Source organism: Rhinolophus sinicus, chromosome 2 (genome assembly GCF_057876585.1).
Source record: "Rhinolophus sinicus isolate RSI-liver-muscle chromosome 2, RSI-T2T, whole genome shotgun sequence".
NCBI lineage: Eukaryota > Metazoa > Chordata > Mammalia > Chiroptera > Rhinolophidae > Rhinolophus > Rhinolophus sinicus.
In genome coordinates, this window is record NC_142502.1 from 92,059,717 (window position 1) to 92,080,369 (window position 20,653).

Genomic DNA, 20,653 nt, shown 5'->3' on the forward strand with positions numbered 1-20,653 from the left:
ATCATCAGCCCATGGTACAGTGCCTTGTACACACATAGTAGGTCTTCAATAAATATTCAATGCATTCATACTGTCTAGTTTTTGCACAACTCTCATGTCTAGTGGTCAGCCTAGGTGAGACTGCTGAGGCACCGTGGTGTGTTAGCTCTGTTTCTAGGAGCTGGAATTGCCTCCTGTAGCATGAGGTAATTTAATGGTCCAGTTTTAGAGGCACATCGTCTTAAATGGGTTACCTAGTATGGTGCGGTTTAAAGAGCCCCTGAGCCTTGCTTTAATTAGAAACTTGATCAGTTATTCTAAATGAACAAAGAACTGAAAAATCCACTTAATGAGTGGGGAAATGTGTGGGTTCGATGAGGTTTGGAGGTGGGTTTTGTGTCCTGCTAGGGGGACTTCTGGTAATTCAGTAATCGGAGGGGACAAATGCAGAACCTACATAGTAGCATACCTGATTTAGATTTAGAAGTGTGTACTCTGGGGAAATACCTGAAGCTGTAGGAAGCCGACCCCAACCTGACACCCAGACTCACACACCGTGCACTCGTTCTGCAGAGCCACCCCCTGGGGTGTGTATCTGGCTGCCTGCCCAGCCTCCTCGCACAGGTAGGGGACCAAACTCAAATCCCACAGCACATCAGTGATCTTCCCTGACCACTGCTCTCTGGCCAGATTGTCCATTCTGTTCTCGGCTTTCAGTTAGTTTGCACAAGTGTAATAACCTGCCATTTGGGTTATTTATACATCTTTCAAGCTTCCAGAACACTGCAGCTATCCAAGACTGCTTTTGCTTTTAGAAACTAGACACGCCCGAACTTGGAGAAGTACAGAGCAGAGCCTCTTTTGCAACCTCTTGGGTTGGGTCCTTAGCGTCGGGGAGATTGGGACAAGGTTTGTCTTCGTGTGCTTGCCAAATGGCACTGGGGCTCCCCAAGATGGTAATGAGTTGTCTTTCCTCAATCTGATGCATCTGCTGTGCCTGGAAGACGATGACTGGGGCTGATTTTGCAAAGACAAGGAGCCCTAAGTGAAAAGAGAAGTTATTACAGAATTTGTTATTATCAAACAGATTCATTTTCTTCAGAGTCTAAGATGAAGTTAAGGTTCTTACCAAGAAAATCAACCACAATCCTGTTTTAAAAAATCTCAGATTAAAGAAAAGATGAATAGTCTCATAAACTGAAAATTTGTTTTCAATGTTGGCATTTAACTGGAGGCAGCTCTGGGACCGGGTAAAGGACTTCAAGAGTGATACTTTTGGTTCAAATAGTTAAATTTGACTCTTGGGTTAAATTTCAGGGTACTAAGGAGACAGGAACCCTGACCACTTTGAAAAAATTCTCTTTTTATTCTCAGTTACTGGTACAGTGGCAAATTTCGAAGGAATTTACCCTATTGGGTAGCTGGTAGTTGAGGTAGCCATTATTTTCTTGGCACATAACCTTTCTCCATTTTGTAGAATACAGTGAAAACTTTCTTGTTGGAACCTCTCCATCTTCATTAATGCAGAAAAGCTCTCTTTTAATATTCATTCTTACCTCCTCCCCGCCGCATGCTGAGAAAGACCTCAGGATTTAGTACCGCAAATATAATTTCCCTTTCCCCAAGTTTTCCTTCTGGAAGCTAGTATAAAATTCCATCTAGCTGGGTGAAGTTTCTGTTCTATAAATTAAATTTAAACGTCTGTTGAGTCCTTGCTGAGACCAGCTTTATGCTTGGGCTCCTAGGTGGCTATAGGTCCGTGCTGTATTGACCATGGCCTTCAAAGGCTGAACAAATAGGCTGTGCATCTAAAAGCATCAACTCTGTTGTTTAAAGCACATTAAGATTGCCAAGGGCCTACCTCTGTTTTGCAAAAAGCCCAAAACAAACAGAAAAATACCTGGGGGGGGTGGTGCCAAAAAATGTATATACGCGACTTGTGTTCCTCTTTTGTTATCGGTATATATTGGGTATTACAATTTTAATACAGTTTTTCCTTTCTTAAAAATGTGTCTACATTTTTGGGGCACCCTCTTTATAGCTTTGCAAAGATGAAATATTTGAAAAAACTATGCCATGTTTATCAGTTAACACCAACCGGGTAGTCTGGTGCTATGGAAGTAGCAGCTTGAATATATGCCATCCTACTTCTCAGTTGCTTTGTCCTGGTATCAAGAAATGGTAACTTAACATTTGGGTCATGGAAAGAAAGACAGCTGTTCAGCAAGTTAGTTTCTTCTTGCATTCGGATGTTTGACTTCTATATAGCATTTTTAATATGAGTTATAGAGTGCTTCCATATTGATATTTTCAGTTGATGTTTATAATCAATTGAGAGGTATTGTCAGCTTTTACAGATGGAAGAAAAAGAGGCTGAGGCAAAGGTCAGGCAAGGAACCCAAAGCTTCACCGCTAGTAGGTCAGGCCCTGGGAGGGAATCGGAGTCTTTGTTTCTCTCTTTCTATTGTATTGCAACCTAGTCTTAGGAAGACACAGTACTGGTCAGATCTCTACTAGGAAGGATGATGGTGGTGGTAGAGTGTTCCATCTTTTCTTCATGCTGTTCTTACATAACGTCTTTGTTTTTGTCCGTTCCCCATTCCCTTTTATTTCTTTCAGCTTGGATTCCTTAGCACCACCTCTGCTCAGCCAGAACAGAAGGCCCCAACTATCATCGGCAAATATCACCACGTTGACCGTGCCACCGGCCAGGTGCTAACCTGTGACAAGTGTCCGGCAGGAACCTATGTGTCTGAGCACTGTACCAACACAAGCCTGCGTGTCTGTAGCAGGTGTCCGGTGGGGACTTTTACCAGGCATGAGAATGGCATAGAGAAATGCCATGACTGTAGTCAGCCATGCCCACGACTAATGGTTGAGAAATTACCTTGTGCTGCCTTGACTGACCGAGAATGCACTTGCCCACGTGGCATGTTCCAGTCTAATGGTACCTGTGTCCCCCACACGGTGTGTCCTGTGGGTTGGGGTGTGCGGAAGAAAGGGTCGGAGAACGAGGACGTGCGGTGTAAGCAGTGTGCTCGGGGGACCTTCTCTGATGTGCCTTCTAGTGTGATGAAATGCAAAACATACACAGACTGTCTGAGTCAGAACCTGGTGGTGATCAAGCCAGGCACCAAGGAGGCAGACAACGTCTGTGGCACACTCCCGTCCTTCTCCAGTACAGCCCCATCTTCCTCTGGCACAACCATCTTTTCACGCCCTGAGCACATGGAATCTCATGAAGTCCCTTCCTCAACTTATGTTCCCAAAGGTAACTTAAGCTCCTGAGTTATTTATTTGAGGAAGGCTTTGAGCCCAGTGAAGATACCAACAGTGAGTTTGTACCAAGGATGTTTTCTTCATTTTGTTTAAGTCACCCCTTGATGAAAGGGCCTGTATTTTGTAGCTAATTAAATCTGGCTTCTTTGGACGTTTTAGAAATATTTAGACTCAGAAGTTTTGCAGTTAGGGGCATCAGGTATCTAAAAACTAGGTCACATCAAGCTAGAAAATAAGAACAGAGTGAAACAAGGACAGTGTGTGGCCTTACATAAGTCACTGAACTTCTTCTGGCCTTGGTTTCAAACTTGTCCAATAAATGAATGATTTAGATGTTTAAGGTCCCTTCCAGATTAAAAGTTGTGCGACGTGGAGTTGATCCTGGGCAGAAAGCCAAAAGGTCAGAAGGAGGAAGAAGGAGAGCAAATACCACGATATCTGGAAGGGAGGGATGAGTGAATATTGGACCCAAGGTGGGGCAAAGAAGGAGAAAGAAAGTTAGAAGCTTCAGGACAGGCAAATTTGTATCACATTGAAGGTACCTAGCATTCACATCTGGAAAATAATAATTTTATTTTTTTCGAATGATTTTAACTTGATGCCTTTCATCAGGTATCTCAATTTTCCTCAGAATTCATATTGAACCTCAGGCAGAATATACAATTTAGTATTTATTTTCAAGTCCTTTTTTGTTTGAATTTAATTTTCATGAGATGACAGCCAACTTGAGTTGTGCTTTCTAGTGTAATTTCAAATGTGATCATATTTGACCATAATAATCCTATAACGAGGGCCTTCTTACAATCGCCCTTTTGAAATGAGGAAACAGGCTTAGAGAGCTCAAATGACCTGACCAGGTTTTCTCTGGGGTAGGGCTGATACAGGTGGGGTCCTGTCTCTTGGGACTCAAAATCTCTGGCTCTCACACTTGTTAATGAAGACAACTTGTGGAAACTTCTCTGAAAGAAATCCACTAAACTGCCAGCCCAAATCTTATCTATCTATTAATTGAAGATCCTAAGAAAGTTCTGTCCTGTCTTATTTTATTCACTGACCTGTCTCACCAAACCGTTCATTGGTCAAACGTGAATTTGAGTTTGAGCACTTTTCTTTGTCTTAGTCATAGTCTCAATTTTACCATTGCATCATGAAATAGTCAAAAGGTGGAAGTGGAGGAATAAAGGAATTACTGGACAAAGGAATGAAATTTAAACTAGTGCTCTGAATAGACAGAACAATTAAGAGTTGGTTAAAGCTCTGAACATACATGTGTTTGCTCCGTATGTGAAGCACAGGAGAAGCTGCTGTGGAGTTCAGATGCTGGATCCCTGAGAATGCTCTTGGTTTTGGCACAAGGAAGTGAATGAGTTTAGTTGCGAGGCTTAGTTTTTTTTGTTTTTTTTTTTTTTTAAAGTGTGTTTTTCCAGGACCTGTCAGCTCCTAGTCAATTGTCTTCAATCTAGTTGTGGAGGGCGCAGCTCACACTGACCCATGCGGGGATCGAACCAGCAACCCTGGTGTTACGAGCATCGCGCTTTAACCAACTGAGCCAACCGACCACCCCTAAGCTTAGTTTTTACCTTCCACATAAAGGTGTTTTTCAGGTCTTTATGAAAATGTGCAATATAATTTATTCTTAAGCGCCAAAGGTCATCTCTTCTTTAATTATCTGGCCTGGTTTGGAGAGGACCAGGAAGAGGAGGGAATATGTAGATCCCCAAATATAGAAAAGCTCTTCCCCCCTCCTTACTCTTTTTTCTAGGCATGAACTCAACAGAATCCAACTCTTCTGCCTCTGTTAGACCAAAGGTACCAAGTGGCATCCAGGAAGGGACAGTCCCTGACAACACAAGCTCAGCAAGGTGGGAGGAAGGTGTGAATAAGACCCTCCCAAACCTGCAGGTAGTCAACCACCCGCAAGGCTCCCACCACAGACACATCCTGAAGCTGCTGCCCTCCATGGAGGCCACGGGGGGCGAGAAGACCAGCACACCCATCAAAAGCATCAAGAGGGGCCATCTCAGACAGAACCTACACAAGCATTTTGACATCAACGAGCATCTGCCCTGGATGATTGTGCTTTTCCTGCTGCTGGTGCTCGTCGTGATAGTGGTGTGTAGTATCCGGAAAAGCTCACGGACTCTAAAAAAGGGGCCCCGGCAGGATCCCAGCGCCATTGTGGAAAAGGCAGGGCTGAAGAAATCCGTTACCCCAACCCAGAACCGGGAGAAGTGGGTCTACTACTGCAATGGCCATGGTAAGCTTTCTTTTCTCCGTGCTTACAGAACCCCCTGCCTCTCCTTCCCTAGTCCCTGTTGTCCCTCTGAGGGGACTGAAGGAGTGGGAAATGCAAAGTTCCTTGAATCTCTTTTGTATACCAAGTGCTATTTGAGCTGGCTGTGTCATGAAAAACGAAGTGGTCAGCATTTGATGTGCTGCATTCAGAGAGAATAACCACTCTGCCCTTTTCTCCCCTGGCACATTTAAAGGAGAATGTTTCAGAATGAGACCTGAGAGAGACCTTTAGGGACTTGGTTCAACCTTGTCATTTAATAAGCGAGGAGATCAAGTTCAGAGGTTTGGCTGCATCCTTGACGCAGGCTAGTTGTTTGTTCAGGACAGATGGGACTGACTCCATGTCTCCTGACTGATGGGGCCCTCACTTTTACATTACGAGGCCACTTAAAAAATAGAGGGGGGAAGAACAACTTGTCTTAAGCTTGCTGTTTTGCACCTGAACCTTGTTTTAGATTCCTCTCATGTTTTGCGTATGTACCTTTTTTTCCCCTCCTTATATTTTTAGGATCCAATTTCTATCAGGAGAATAGGAAAGTCCTTTAGACACCCAAAGCTTAATAGGTTGGTGATCATTTGAGGCTGGGCCCTACATGTTCAACATATAGGAGTCAGTGTGTGTTGATGCAAGCTGGAATATTTGTTTTTCCTCTTTTGAAGGCAAAAAATAGTTTATGGAAGTTGTCCCAGCAGCTGTTTCATCTGAAGATGGCAGAGTTTGGACTGTGGCAGTAACTTCCCTTTCTTTAAATCCTGAATGAGATTTCACCCTGAAGTTTTGATAATTCTGTTCAAGTGCCTTCTGTCCCCTTAAAGATAAAGGTGTTAGGTTCACTTTCTACAGAAGTAGTTTGGCCTTTTGTATTGAGTCTTAAAAATGCTTACACTCTTTGGCCCAGCAATTCTATTTTTGTGAGTCTATTACAAAAAGGTATAAACCAGAACTACTAAAAAATAAATGAAAGATTGAAGCACAAAGATCTTAAACTTTTAACTCAGTATTATGTATAATAAAGTTGGAAACAATCAAAGGGATAGCTTTAAGGAAATGACTAAGTAAGTTATGGCCTATCTGTAATACTGTAATATGGACTATTTTGTTGACACTGAAGACTTTTCTTGTTTGTTTTTTTTTTTTTTTTGACTTATGACATAGGAAAATGTTTAAACTATGTTATAAAGAAAAAAACAACCCAGACTGCACCCTTCATATACTATAATCCCAGTTCTCTTAAAACTTTGGAATAAAGACTGGAAGAAAATAATCCAAAATAACAATGATGTTTCTTCAAGTTTGGTGGGGTTTATGTGTGGGATATTTTTGTCTTTTTTTTTTTTTTTTTTAAGTTTTCTTTCCTTTCCCCAAATTTTCTGAAATAAGTACATGCTACTTTTATAATCAGAAATTTGGAGAAAGCGAAGAAACAACAGCAGCTCATTTTGCTTCCCTTTGCTAATTTCTGTGAGTGATCAAACCAAGTAGAAGTCAGACTGAGGTGAACATCCTATGGGGATAGAGCCTGCCAGACTTGAATCAGACCACCCCTTGCTGGCAACCCAGCTAGGGAAGGAAGGCTTCAATTCTCCTCTCCTTTTTAAGGAAACAATTTTTTTACTTGGACATAATTTCAAACTTACGGAAAAATTCCAAGAATACTACAAATACTTGTATACCTGTGCCCAGACTGACCTGTTGTAAACATTTTGCCCTTTATCTTTTTCCCTTTTTGCTTTCTTATGTGCTCTCTTATATAAAAATAGATTTTATAAATTATAAAATATGCATAATATAGAATAGTTTACATAATATTATATTATGTAATATTATATAATATATACTATATATTGTGTATATATATAACATATGTGTGTGTATATATATATATATATATATATATATATATATCCATAAAATACTTTTTTCTGAACCATTTCCTGGCCCTGTATGCCTAGATATTTCAGTGTGTATTTACTAACAATAAAGATATTCTCTTTTAAAAAACATAGTATAGTTTCAGACCTCAATAAATTTAGCATGGATTCAATATTTTAATTTAGTGTCTGTATTCCAGTGGTCTCAACTGACCCAGTAAGGGCCTTCATAGATAGTGTACTTTTTTCCTCTGGTAGAGGATGAGGTCTACGATTCGGTATTTCATTAAATTGCCCTTTAAGTGGCTAGTCAGAACACTTGCTCTGATATATTTAATTAGTAGAAAATTAGTAGAGTACATCCTGCTAGATTAAGTAAATATTTGAAACTCTCCTCTCATTATTCACGTTATCAAAGAAGTGACTCCATTCCGTTAGCAGTTCCATTTATGGATTCGATTCTAGTCAGCTATATTTCTAAACTTTCTTTTGCAGTGTAGTTTTCACAATTCTTGAGAACAGTGGCCTTAGACATTCTTATGATCATGGTAACATGTTAAACTACTATGGTTGTAGTCTTAAAATAATGTTTAATTTTGTAAAAACAATGCAGGTGCCAAATCAAGCAAAGCCCGACCATACTTTCTGTGAAAGCAGTACTTCAGCAATATGCTTTTCCAACTAAATGACAATACAGTGGTTCCCCCTTATTCGTTTCAGTTACTGCGGTCAATCGTGATTTGAAAATATTAAATAGAACATTCCAGAAGTAAACAATTCAGAAGTTCTAAGTTGCTCACTATTCTGAGTTGCGTGATTAAATCTCATACTGTTTTGCTCCATCTGGACTGGGACGTGACTCATTCCTTTGTCCACCATCTCTACGCTATAGACGCTACCTGCTCTTTAGTTACTTGGTAGTTGCCTTGGCCATCAGATTGACTGTCATACTATTGCATATTGCAGTGCTTGTGTTCAAGTCACCCTTATTGTACTTAATAATGGCCCGGAAGTGCAAGAGTAGTGATGCTGGCAATTCGGATACGCCAAAGAGAAGAGCTTCCTTTAAGTGAAAAGGTGAAAGTTCTCAACTTGATAAGGAAAGAAAAAAAATCATATGCTGAGGTTGCTAAGACCTACAGCAAGAACAAATCTTCTATCCATGAAATGGTGAAGAAGGGAAAAGAAATTTGTGTTAATTTGCTGAGAGAGAGAGAGAGAGAGAGAGAGAGAGAGAGACCACTTTCACATAACTTTTATTACAGTATATTATCATGATTGTTCTATTTTATTATTGTTGGTAATCTCTTGTGCCTAATTTATAAATTAAACTTTATCATAAGTATGTGTGCATAGGAGAAAACATAGTAATTACACATAGGATTCATTACTATTTGCAATTTCAAGCATCCAATGGGAGGTCTTGGAATGCATCCTCTGAGGAGAAGGGGACTACTGTAGTCTCATTCTGGTATAACTAGCTTTTTCAACGGTTTAACCTTTCCCCCCAGGGTTTTACTTTGGGATGTTTATATTTAAGGTATTTTTCTAAAGAAGATCTATCTATTCTTTCCAAATTGCTGTTCTCAAAGGTTCAACCAAGTAAAATCCCATTACAGAGCATGGTTCTGTTTAAAAACCAGGTGTTCAGAGAAGCCTCTGGAAACAATATCTTGTTGATCTGATTGCAGTGAGGTCTGGGCAGCAGATAATCCTGTATAATAAGATCTTTTCTGGCCCTTGTCCATTTGACACTGGATTGATCATGAGGAGGAGGGTGGGGATAAAATCGCTTAGCGCTCTGTGTTCTCTATACGAGGTCACATGAGACTTCACTTACGCCTGCCCACCTTAAGCAGACACGCCGTATACTCTTGAGTGCCATGTAGACCCTCAGCACTCTGAAGCTAGACCTCTGGTTCCCGTCTTTCTCACCAACAAGAACCTTTTTATTTGGCTCCCCTCACCCCTCTCTGCCTACCATGGATTTGGGATTTTTAAAGTTGAACTCCACAAAACTGCAATCCTACTTTCATGGAATCCTAGTGTTAGAAGCACAAGATGGGTCCTTATGTGGCTAGGAAGATGGAAAACTGAGGGTGCTATGGTATTTTGAATGCTTCCTTCTTTTCTGAAGTCAATTTTATGTTTGGTAGATTGGGACTGAAGTGTGGTTTCTTGCAATGTGTCTATGTCAGCAACAGGCATTGGAAGTCCCTTCAAAATTTTTACACACACAAATCTTTTTAAGAGTTTATTACTGGACCCAAATATCATAAAGATGTAAGTCTACTGTTAATGTTCAGCTTATGTTTTTGTCATTGAAATAAAACTATTTCTTTTTGTAATATACGCCCAACATTAAGGGGTAAGTGGGGGGTCCAAAATGTTCCATTTAATTTTAAAATTAAGATTAATGCAGGTTTGCCTTAATTGGTAGGTTACATGGAAAATAATATATTTTGTCTGATCTGTTTTGTCACATAAGGCACAAAAGTAAAGATAGTGAAACTTAGTCCATACACAACTGGCTGTACGTTGCACTGAGAAAGTCTCAAGTTATCTCAAAACAGTCAGTTCAGTCACTTCCTTATAACTATGGAAGATACAGAACTGTAGTCCAGTCCCAGTTTGAGATGGGGATGGCTGGGAATAGAACCAACTGCTGTTCTGTCGTTGCCTTTTCTAAAATGGGTCATTCCTATTGACGTTTCCTTCCTTTCTCCCCTCCTCCCCCTTCCTTACCGACTTCTCTCTCTCTTCTCCCCACCCCCTCTCCTTTATTCACCCTTCTCTCTAACTATTTGCAAAAACTATAAAGTTGGGTCCCCAGCAACCTGTTGCACTAGGGGTCTGAGGAGAAGTTTGAAAAGCAGGTAAGGAGTGGAAATTGCCCCGAAACTACTTGTGGAGGAGGTTCTGCAAGGTGATAAAGGGAGTAAGATGTGGGCAGTATATATCTCTTCAATCATATTTCCTTTTTCTTTCAGACGTAAGACTATCAAGGAAAAAAAGGGTGAGACACAAAGGAATTGGATTTATCTTGTTTAAACTGGCTTAGTTCCTAATTAGCGCATTCTTAGTCCTGTACCTTAGGGAGAAGGTAAGCATTTGATCGGGATAGCAATCCATTCTGGTTACTTAAAGTACATGATATATAAAGACAGCGTCTCCTTTAAATTGACTGCAAAGGGGATTGTGAAAGAGCTGGTGCACTGTTTTTCAAGTAGACTGTTTTGTACCTGCAGCAGCAAAAGGGCAAAAGTCTTACTCATTCTATAGATCTAGATGCTAAGATTCGATTTCTTAATTCCTTTAGCTCTTACTGTCTTTCACCATTTCATAGTTTCTGTGTACGTGAGTTGTCTCCCCCCCTTGCCTGGAAGTTCTTAGAGAGCGGACACTGGGTCTTATTGTGTGTCTCCTGTGCCTGGCCAATAGCACAGGGCTCAAGGAGGGGTGGTCCGGAGCTGACCTGGCTTACATGGTAGTCACAGGAAGCAGTAAATTTAAAACTAAAATTAACTAAAGTTAAAAATCCAGTTCCTCACTTGCACCAGCCACAGCTTCAGTGCTCAATAGCCACGCATTGCGTGGAGGTACCATATTGGACAGGACAGACATAGAACATTTCCATCAAACAGTGTTCACTGCATAGCACTGTTGTAGATCACCGTGATTTACCCACTTATCCTTTTCAAGGTTGGATTGTTTTCAAGTCATTGAACTATGGGATTTGTTCCTTTTAATTTACAATAACATGTGGTGTTAGGGATTTAAACAGAGATTTTAAGGTGGGTTCTTTAAACTGAATTGCCATATACTAAAGAAGAATTATTGTTTGAGGTTAAAGGGGGTTTCCATGACAGCAGTGCTTTGAAATATGCAAAAACTGGCTACAGGGAGATTGCTGATATCCCTCCATCTGATTTGCTTCTTTAAAGTGGAACACTGGCCCTGAACACTGGAAAGTAGGGTGATGGGAAGAGAGAAACCCGCTAATTCTCAGGCCAAGGCACCTTTGTAAATGCTTAGCATTTGTGTTTAACCAGAATGGAAATGGATTTGCTTTGCGGGTTGCCTTAATCAGAGAAGCTTGTGGGAGTCATGTGATTGGGTCAAAGGTGGGAAGGAGGGAAAGAGGGAGGCAGTGGAAGCAAGAATTTTGGGGAGGAAAGCAGCATCATAAATTAGAAATTACATCCATAAAACTGGGTCCTAAAATTCTAGATATTCCATTTCCTCACTATTTCAGTGAAGAACTTTTATTTCTCTGGGCCTCTGTTTATAAGGTTAGAAAAAAAATGTTATTAAATGTAGTTAAGAGCAAAGACGCGAAAGCCTGGTTTCATTTGCTAGCTGTGTGATAGAGGGCAAGTTAATGAACCAATCTGTGCCTCATTTGCCTTATGTATAAAATGGGAACACTAATAGCACGTAGTTTGTTGTGAGAACTAGATAAGTAACGGTGCCCAGTGCTTAGTACATTGCTGGCCACGTGACCAGTGGTCCATAGCTGCTAGCAGTGATGACGATGACGGTGGTGGAGAGGATGCATTATCATTGTCAGTCCTCCAATATCACCATCACCTCCATTCTCTCTGCTCATCTCTGGGTTTGTTTCCTGATTCAGTCACAGAAATACTGACTATGAGCAAGGCAAAAATATTCTCCTTTAAAATACACGCAACTATACCTAAAACTGCCACCTTAAAAGAGCATATTAGAAACATGAGTCTGCCGCCGTATCTAATGATTAATTATTAGCTTAATTAATCTCCTTTTGTAGGCAGTGCCCTCTCAAATGGGCAGAAAGCCTCCGAAAATCAAATAAGTGTTTATTGGCTTTATATATGGATATGGCTTTATCCTCTCCCAAATAATAGTTTCTCTAAACTCTCTGTACTGGGGGTCAGCCAACTAGGAAATACTGGGCTTTGAGGGTTGTACAGTCTGTATTACAACTATTCAACTCTGCTTTTGTAGTAGGAAAACAGCCGTAAACTACACATAAAGGTGGGCATAGCTGTGTTCCAATAAAACTTTATTTGCAGAAATAGGTGGCTTGTCCTGTGGGTCACAGTTTACCAGTCCTTGAGCTATACCATAGATTTGCCATCTTTTAGTAGCTTCTTTCTAGCCTCCTGGTGACTTGCACAACTTAGATAAGCAGTCTGGTTTTTCTTAGAGACTTGAATTCTAGCAACTGTTGCTAACCTTACTTTTAGTGTAGTAACTGTTTCCCAGTCTGCTGAAGGGATAAGTAACAAAGCATGATCTTCAGATCTATGTGGGAGGTAGGAAAAGCTGACAGTTATTCTTGTATTTTTCCTTACATGATTGCACAGCTCCTCCGTCTTCTTGTCATAGATATCTGCTTTTACCAGGAGAGCTCAATTTTACCTTGTAGTTGTACCTGCCATGAAGTTGCTACAACTTGTCTCTTAGCCTGGAGCCACAGAGAAGGAGAGGGTAGCTTGGGTACCAGTCTCTCCTCTTATCTTTCATCTATTTGCTCAAGCAACTGATGAAGTTTGAATGGAGAGAGGGCTCACGAGTGGTAGACAGATGCATCTATCTTTAGACTCCAGCTCCACCCCTGCTTTCCTTATATAGAAACTGAGAGGATTAATTGAGTTACATCAAATAGCTTCTTAGTTCAGTACCCAAACACAGAGTGCTACTTGAGGACAGTTGGGAGGAAGGAAGGGACGCAAGATCTGCTACACAGGATAAGGATATCTGAAATTCAGTCCTTTGAAGAAGTATGAGATGATAGAGTGGAGGCATGGGCGCATGCCTCAAAGGTTAGCTTGCAGTACAAAGGGGAAGCTGCAGGCAGCAGAAATAACATTGGGTGAAAAACATTGAAGTCCAGACCTGGTTCTGCTACTAAAAGGCTGGATGATCCTGGGCATAGCACTTTCTCTCTTTGAATCTCCGCTTGGTTTGTAAAATGAGGAGACTTGAACCCATCACAGGAAGGTCACCAGAGTTTGATCAAGGTGACTATTTTGCCATAACAATTTGAGTATACCTGCTGTCACCTGATGTCTGTCAAGGAAACACTGCGCTGATTGGTCTGCCATGTGCTGTAGAGCGGAGTCCAGTGTGTTGCTAGTCAGAGGTAAGAGGTCAAGCTGCATTCCAAACTTATACCAAAGATGGGCTGTGTGCTCACTGCAACACACAAGAGCTTTCCCTCGCGCTTATACTAAAGTCAGGGCAGAAAAACATGTCCACTTCCATCAGGACACACGGTTGGGGAGGACCAAGAGAAGGTGCAATAATTCTGCATGCTTTTAGGGAGAACGTGAGACATTTGTATAGTGTAGTGGAGATTGAGCAGTTATTACAGAACTAAGGTTCTGAATGTTTCAGTTCCTTCAAGTGTGTCACCTTGTTTGCAAAGGAGCTGCAAATGGCTCTCATCCATTTCTGAAGTTTTATGCTGAGGGAGACCTTGGTCTCCTCAGGTGGGCCAGGGAACCCCAACCATTTGCTTCGGTCACAAGGTGGGGCATACCTAGTAAGTGCTTCCTGTGCTTTGGAAAAGTTGCTCAGCTTTTGTCCTGGCTGACAAGTGGCCAGCAGCTCACATCCTAGAGCAGCATGTGGGATACACGTGTGCTGGGAGTACGCCCCTTCCCTTCTAGCTAAGTATTAATAAATAGGGTTAGGCTTTCGCTACACTGAAACCCTTTTTAACTTTCATAGATTCTTCTCTTGGCTCATCAGTATGAACACTGCTCTTCCCAGTAAAGCATTTCTTAAATTACATGTTTGCCACAGATCCATGCTTTTGTACTTCCTTGGGACTCTCTGCTTAAACTTTTAGAAGATAATCCTTGAGGATGGGGAAAATGTCACTCACATAAGGTTGACAGTTTGGGGTAATAGAAACCTTTAACTTTACTTCCAGAAAGGCAATGTCCAAGTCACCTTCAGGGAACAGGCCATAGGCCCTGCCAGGCACTACAGCGGTCCAGGCAAAGCTGTTGTCCACAGGTTTTGTCTTTAGCTATACAACCATGAATTTCTTCAGGGAAAAATGGTCTGACAGACATTAGATTAGAGAAGAATTATTCTCTTGTCTTAGTTCCATATTTCTCTCTATTCTTCTTGTTGCTGTTTGATCTCCTGTTTGAGTTGTTGTATAGATGTTGAATTATTTTCCTTAAGAGAAATCCAATGGTCAGTCTGCCTGGTTCCAAATTAGTTGTGCTTTGGCTGAAGAAGGGGAATAGAGTATATGAGGTCCACATGTCCCGTGTACACTGTGCTATTCTACTCGGAAATGATGGGGGATGTTTGTCACCAGGTTCACCTTTAAGGGATCCCAAGGTAAAGGAAAGATTAGGACATTTAAAAAATGAGGTGTTATTAAACTGCTTAACTTGTGTTATTTTACTGTAATTATATGTATTTGAACACTAAATTGAAGGCACTATGTCTTAGAACCAGGGCTTACTATTACTAGACTTTAGTAATATAACATGTGTTTTAGCTTTAGTTTGGGAATACTTCAAATTGGAGAGCAATGAAGATCATGGAAAATTTAGTCTTTGTGTGTGTGTGTGTGTGTGTGTGTGTGAGTCAGAGTTAAAAGAGACTCATTTAGTCCAATTCTCTCACTTTGCAGAAGCTGAAACTGAGGTCCAGGGAAGAATGGTGACCTTGGGTACAAGGTCATGTTGCCAGTTTTCTTAAAGAGGAGACCAGAATTTGGGTCTCCTGACTCCTGGGACAGTGCCCTTTATAGTTCACATGTTGTCACAAGTGCTGCAGGGTTCTGTTCAGTACAGAGGATATCGTGATTGAAAACAATTACTCGAGTTTCTCGAGAAAATGGAGAGGATGTTTGCCTGCGAGGATACCGGAGGCTGAGGCTGCAGGAGAGAAAGAACTTAGCCCTTTGTCAGGGACTCAGGAGGTAGATGAAGGAGAGGGGATTGAAAGCATGTTCAGAGGAGGAACGTCTCCTAACTTGTGTCTCCCCAGAGTGTCTTCATGATAAGGGTGATGGTCCCTAGATGATAAGTCAGTCAAAGGGGGTGTGGTCCGTGTCTACCTGGGCTGAGCATCTTAATTGGATGATTTCAGACTATGGGAGGTGAAGGAGCTGGTGGCTGGGAGATGAATTTGGAGATCTTGGCTGCAGGTGAAAGTAAAGACATTCTTAAAGCTCTTCAAGCTACACAAAACCTTTGCTACACAAAAGCATTCTCCATTTCTCCTTTCCTTACACCTTCTTAGCCTGTCCCTCCAAGGTTCAAACGCCTTTCTGCTGCTCTTGGTATTCTCTGACTTCATGTCCTTGTCTAGGATAAGTCTATCAACTATTTCTCTGGGTAATGCTTTCTTATCAACACACTAGTTTGGGGAGAAATAATAATACTTCATGTTTATTGAATGTTTACTATGTGTCAGGCACTATTTTCTGGGATTTATATGTATTTTTTTAAATTTAATTCTCAGAACAGCTGTATAATGTCAGGATCATGCCCATTTTACATATTAGGAACATAGGCACGGAAAGGTTACATGACTTGATGAAGGTCACACCTCAAGTCAGTGGGGAACCAAGCAGTTGGCTTTGGATCCTGAGCTGGTAACTAGTGTGCTACACTGATTGTCACTCTGGTCCCTGTCTTTTCAAGAAGTGGGGTGGGATGGGGGTGAGGGCAGAGAGGACCTAGAGCATCATAAATATGTCACTGTAACATTATTTTCCTTTAATTCTATGTGTCTCCCTTTCAATTACCCTGTTAATGGTGAATGGGGGTTGATGGGGAGACATATGCAAATGATTTATATTCAAAGAAGCAACCAAGACTCAGAAAGACAGGGTTAGTAACACTTTGCTTAGCCCTGGGAGGGAGCACACTGGAGTGAAAGATGAGGGCGGAGGGGTCAGATTGGCCCAGGTTTTGAATATGAGCCCTAGCTATGTAACTGTGCTAAACTCCTGAACCTCATTACAATGTTCTCATCTGTAATGTGGACATAACTTCTATGTCAGGGGGTGGTGCAGGAAGATTGAATGAGATCATATGTAACGTTGATAAAGCTGCTCGCTCAGCTTCCCTTTCTTTCTCTTCTCCCACGAGAAAGTCAGGGAGTTAAGCTGTATAGGGAGTGAAGCACTGATGGAGAGCTGAGGTCAGGGAAGAGGGACAGTTATATTTGATTTTCAGCCAAGTAGAAATCCACGAAGGGTCAAATTTCAGGGGTCCTATGGACCAGGAGAAATGTCTGCTGAGAGAACCTCTGTGCTGGGCACTGTGGCCATAACATGTCTTGGAGCCGGAGGGACCAGTACAGAAAGAACTGAACAAGAAAACGACTGTGGCACATGTAGTCTGATTCTCAGCATTCTCGAGGGTGAATGGAAGGGACTTTGCTCACCTGGCCTGCTCCTTTTTTCTAAAATGAGGTTACGAGGTGTTTACTGAGGTGATAGTGCAGCCTGGGGAAAGGGGAGAAGGGAAGCACCCATGCACAGGGGAAAATGGAAACCTCAGTAGGAGACGTGTGGAGTGGGGCAGCATTGGTGGGAGAGGGAAGCTGTGCAAAGGGCCTCGTGGGGCCTGATTTTTGCTCACTTGTATGGTGAAGGCCTTGGATTCAAGTATGGCTAACGTCTCCTTCCATTCTAAAATCCGGTCCTGCAGTGATGCAAAAGCTGAAATGTGAAGTTGAAAACAGCCCACAACCAAACCCTTTCCCATCGCTCAAGCTTGAAACCCAAAAACAAAATGAAAGTGCAGACCAGGTGGCTTGTGGTTGACCCTTTTATTTGCATAGCTTTGATGTGCCAATCTGTATGTAAAGACCAGACTGCTCTTAGGGGAAACAATGCCACCAAAGAACCAGGACAAAATTGGTTTAGTACACATATTTAAAAAGTTCAGACACTGTCCTTGAGCCAAGCTATATTTTAGAACCAGAGTTCCTGGTAACGTATTTTTTATTTCTTTCACACTGTAATTGACTGCTCCAGCAAAACAAAATGTGACATCATCTCACCTTATCTAGCAAACAAACAGAAATGCATCCCTTGTCATCTCTGCTGTCTTTAGGTTTTACTCAGTAACAAGCTTGTTCTTGGTTCAGTCCTTTATGAATCAGGACTTAGGAAAAATGCTTCCTTTCTTCTCGAGTCGTGGTTCCTCCTTTAGGATTGTTTAGGTGTGGAAGAACTTGTCTTTCCTTGGGGGCCGTGAAGGAAATGCATCTCCCAGATTCACAGCTCTGCAGACTTTGTCTTCTCCCCAGGGCCAGCAGTAAGGTCCAGTCCAGTTGTAGGAATGAAGCGTGATTGTGTTTTTTGTATAAATATTTCCCGGAGGTTGCAGTGGTTGGTGAGGTTGACAGATGCTGAGTAACTGGAAGCTGTGCCTTGGACATATGTGAACAATATCAATACAATCTTCCATTGGGTTTCAGGAATGACTGAAGAACACATTTCCGCTGAAGTATTAAAACCACCATATACAGTGTTCAGGAATGAAGGACAAATGAAATGTGTTAGGAATTTGATAATAAGTACCTTCTCCACTTCATTTTTTCTAAACTGAGGTTACGAGGTGTTGGCTACTACCAACACAGGCAAGATCGCGAGGTGATCTGAGCATGCAAAGATGATATAAGCTGTGACGACTGATACATATTTTTAACCTTATAAGAAAGGTTTCTGCTACCATTAAGCCTTCATTGTTTACTTTCCTTTAGCAAAGACTTACGTTTACCAAGTGCCATATCCTGTTGAAGCATTTTAAGAAGATTAACTTAATTTTCTTAACCTATGAGGTAGGCGACTATCATTGCCATTTTAGAGAGGGGGAAACTGATGTACAGAGAATCTTTCCCAAGTGGCAGTGCCAGGTTTTAAACTCGGGCTCCAGTCTGACTCTACACACTGCCCCTTGATTCTTAGAATCTGGATTTATAAAACTCTGGATTTTCATTTTTCCAGGTTAGAAATTTCTGTGGTTTCTGTGGTTGATTTTTTTTTTCTTTTACCATGCTCAAGCAAGAAAAAATTATCTCCCTTATTAGCAAAACCCAGCTTGCTTGTTCTGAAATGAAACAACTACAAAATTGTCACCAATAGAATGAGTTTTCCTCTGTAGGAGTCGCTCCGATTTCCCAGTTTTTCCTTGGCTCGCTGGAAATGGAAACATTCTAAAGCCAGATATCCAATGGCTGACAGCTCCGAGGGCTGTTTTAAAAAAGACGGGCTGTTTCAAAGGAGTCAGGGGTGATGGAGTCCTGCTAATCTAAACTCACATCTGTTGAACTTGGTGGGTTTCTCAGCACCAGGCAGAGGCGGTGGCAGCTGCTGCAACCAAAGAAGCCTTCCTTCCTTTGCCAGAAGCCTCCTTGACTGAAAATTCCAGACAGTCATCCTGTCTGTCAGCCCAAATTTCCTATAGGAAGTAGACTTGAAGTGTAAACACACCGAGAAGTCGGGGCTGAAGGGAGCAGATTATTCCCTTGAAGAGGCTGCTGTGTCCCCACGCTCTGCCCCCAGGGCTGCCCCAGCCACAGTGAGTTTTCGGTGGAAGGAATAGGTGGGCACTTTCCACCTCTACCCACCACCCCTCTGCTTTTTCTACCTTTGCTTCCAGCAATGCCTTTTCCTGCGGACAGCACCTTTCCGTTTAACCTCTTAGGATATTTGCGGACTATAAAGCACACAGAACTGTTGCAGGAGAAAAGCCTCTTATTTGCTATAGCCTAAAAAGCATTTTCTTGTGCAGAGTGGCTAAAGACACAGTGGCTGGAGACAAATAGCCACTGTGGCCTTTGCCCTGGGGCGTCAGAGGCTGCTGTCCTTCCCAGGCCCACCCACTGGTGATTTCTTCCTCTAGGCTTTAGAAGGAAGGTATTTATTTTTTCTAAATGCATATTTTATTCTATAATTTATCTAACCTTTCATTGAATCCACTTGGGATATTGAAAAACAAATTAGCATTTTCACCACGTAGGACTGAAATGCAAAAAAAAAAAAAAAAATCCTTAAAAATTATTGTCCTCAATCAACCTGGTCAAGTATTATGTAAGCGATTTTGCAGAGGATGAGGAATTTCTAGACTTCTGTTCATCATTCTTCAGTGTCACTAACATTGCAGTGTATGTACAGAATTCCACATATTAGGTGTGTTGATGATATATTGAATTTTAAAAACTAGGTGGGTTCAAGTTTATAAATTAGAAAAATAGCGTATTTCATCAAATCTAAGGCACCGTTAATCAATGGTGAGACATACCATTCATTATTTTATACACCACGAAGGAAAAAAACCCTACCGCAACCACGCTATGAAAAGGCATTGATTAAAATATGTGCATTCAGCTGTCTTAGAATCAGTGAAGTATAGGGAGATTTTAGGCACAATCTTGCCTCTTTTCCATAGAGTTTGACAAACATGATTCTAACTGTGTTGGATGGGTCTCAGGTGGAATGAAATAAAAGATTAAGTTTTCCTCACAGCATCAGTGATATCTGTTTCTTCCATCTGGAAAATTGTCTGCTGTTTTGTTTTGATAGTTTGTCATTGGTAAACATTCTGTCTGTTAACTTCATGAGACCTTCACACGGTGGGTTTTAGTAGCTCCCGAGTCGTCCGAGCTTACTTACAGTGATTGTCCATTGAACCTTCGGCTTCAGAAATCAGTTTTTGAGTTTAAAATGAAATCGAAACATTTCCTTTAACTTTTATACCTCAGCTAGGAAAGGAGTCGTTTTTAACTCAGGGCAAACCAAGCTCCCAGTGCTGATAAAGCAGTTTCCTGGGTGATGTGTTGGGAGTGAGCCCTGTTGATAGACCATTTTTTAACCATCCTGTGATATACTGGTTACTGCAAAACACATATACATGTGGGATGGTTGCAGGTCAGATAGACTATTGCCTGGATGGCTTATCTCTGCAGTGGGAGAACCCAGGAGAACTTAGCTTCTTGTGAGCTCTGGTCCCTGACGTGGATATGGTGGACCACCGTCGATGGGAAGAGGACATCTGCAGAAGGAGGAGAGCTTTTTGTACAAGAACTGGGTTCCTGTTCCAGAAAGCTTGGGTTTCATCCATTGGTGACCACATGATGGGCCTTCCTTGTCGTTATTATAGTATGGAGGTATTGCAGGGCCACACGGCAAGGGTGGGATGGCATGTGGCTGCTCAGGTACTCAGTGGCTTGTTACAGATGCTAAGGAGGGCATTCA

At 41.6% G+C, this 20,653-nt stretch overlaps 1 protein-coding gene across 1 annotated transcript in view; it reads left to right on the forward strand.

Annotated features, from left to right (window-relative positions):
- TNFRSF21 (TNF receptor superfamily member 21) overlaps positions 1 to 20,653 on the forward strand; it is a 67,128-nt gene that overhangs the window by 16,067 nt on the left and 30,408 nt on the right. Inside the window, exons 2-3 of the mRNA XM_019734754.3 lie at positions 2,599 to 3,250; positions 5,021 to 5,515. Coding sequence (XP_019590313.3) covers positions 2,599 to 3,250; positions 5,021 to 5,515 — 1,147 coding nt within the window. The remainder of the gene's footprint in view (positions 1 to 2,598; positions 3,251 to 5,020; positions 5,516 to 20,653) is intronic.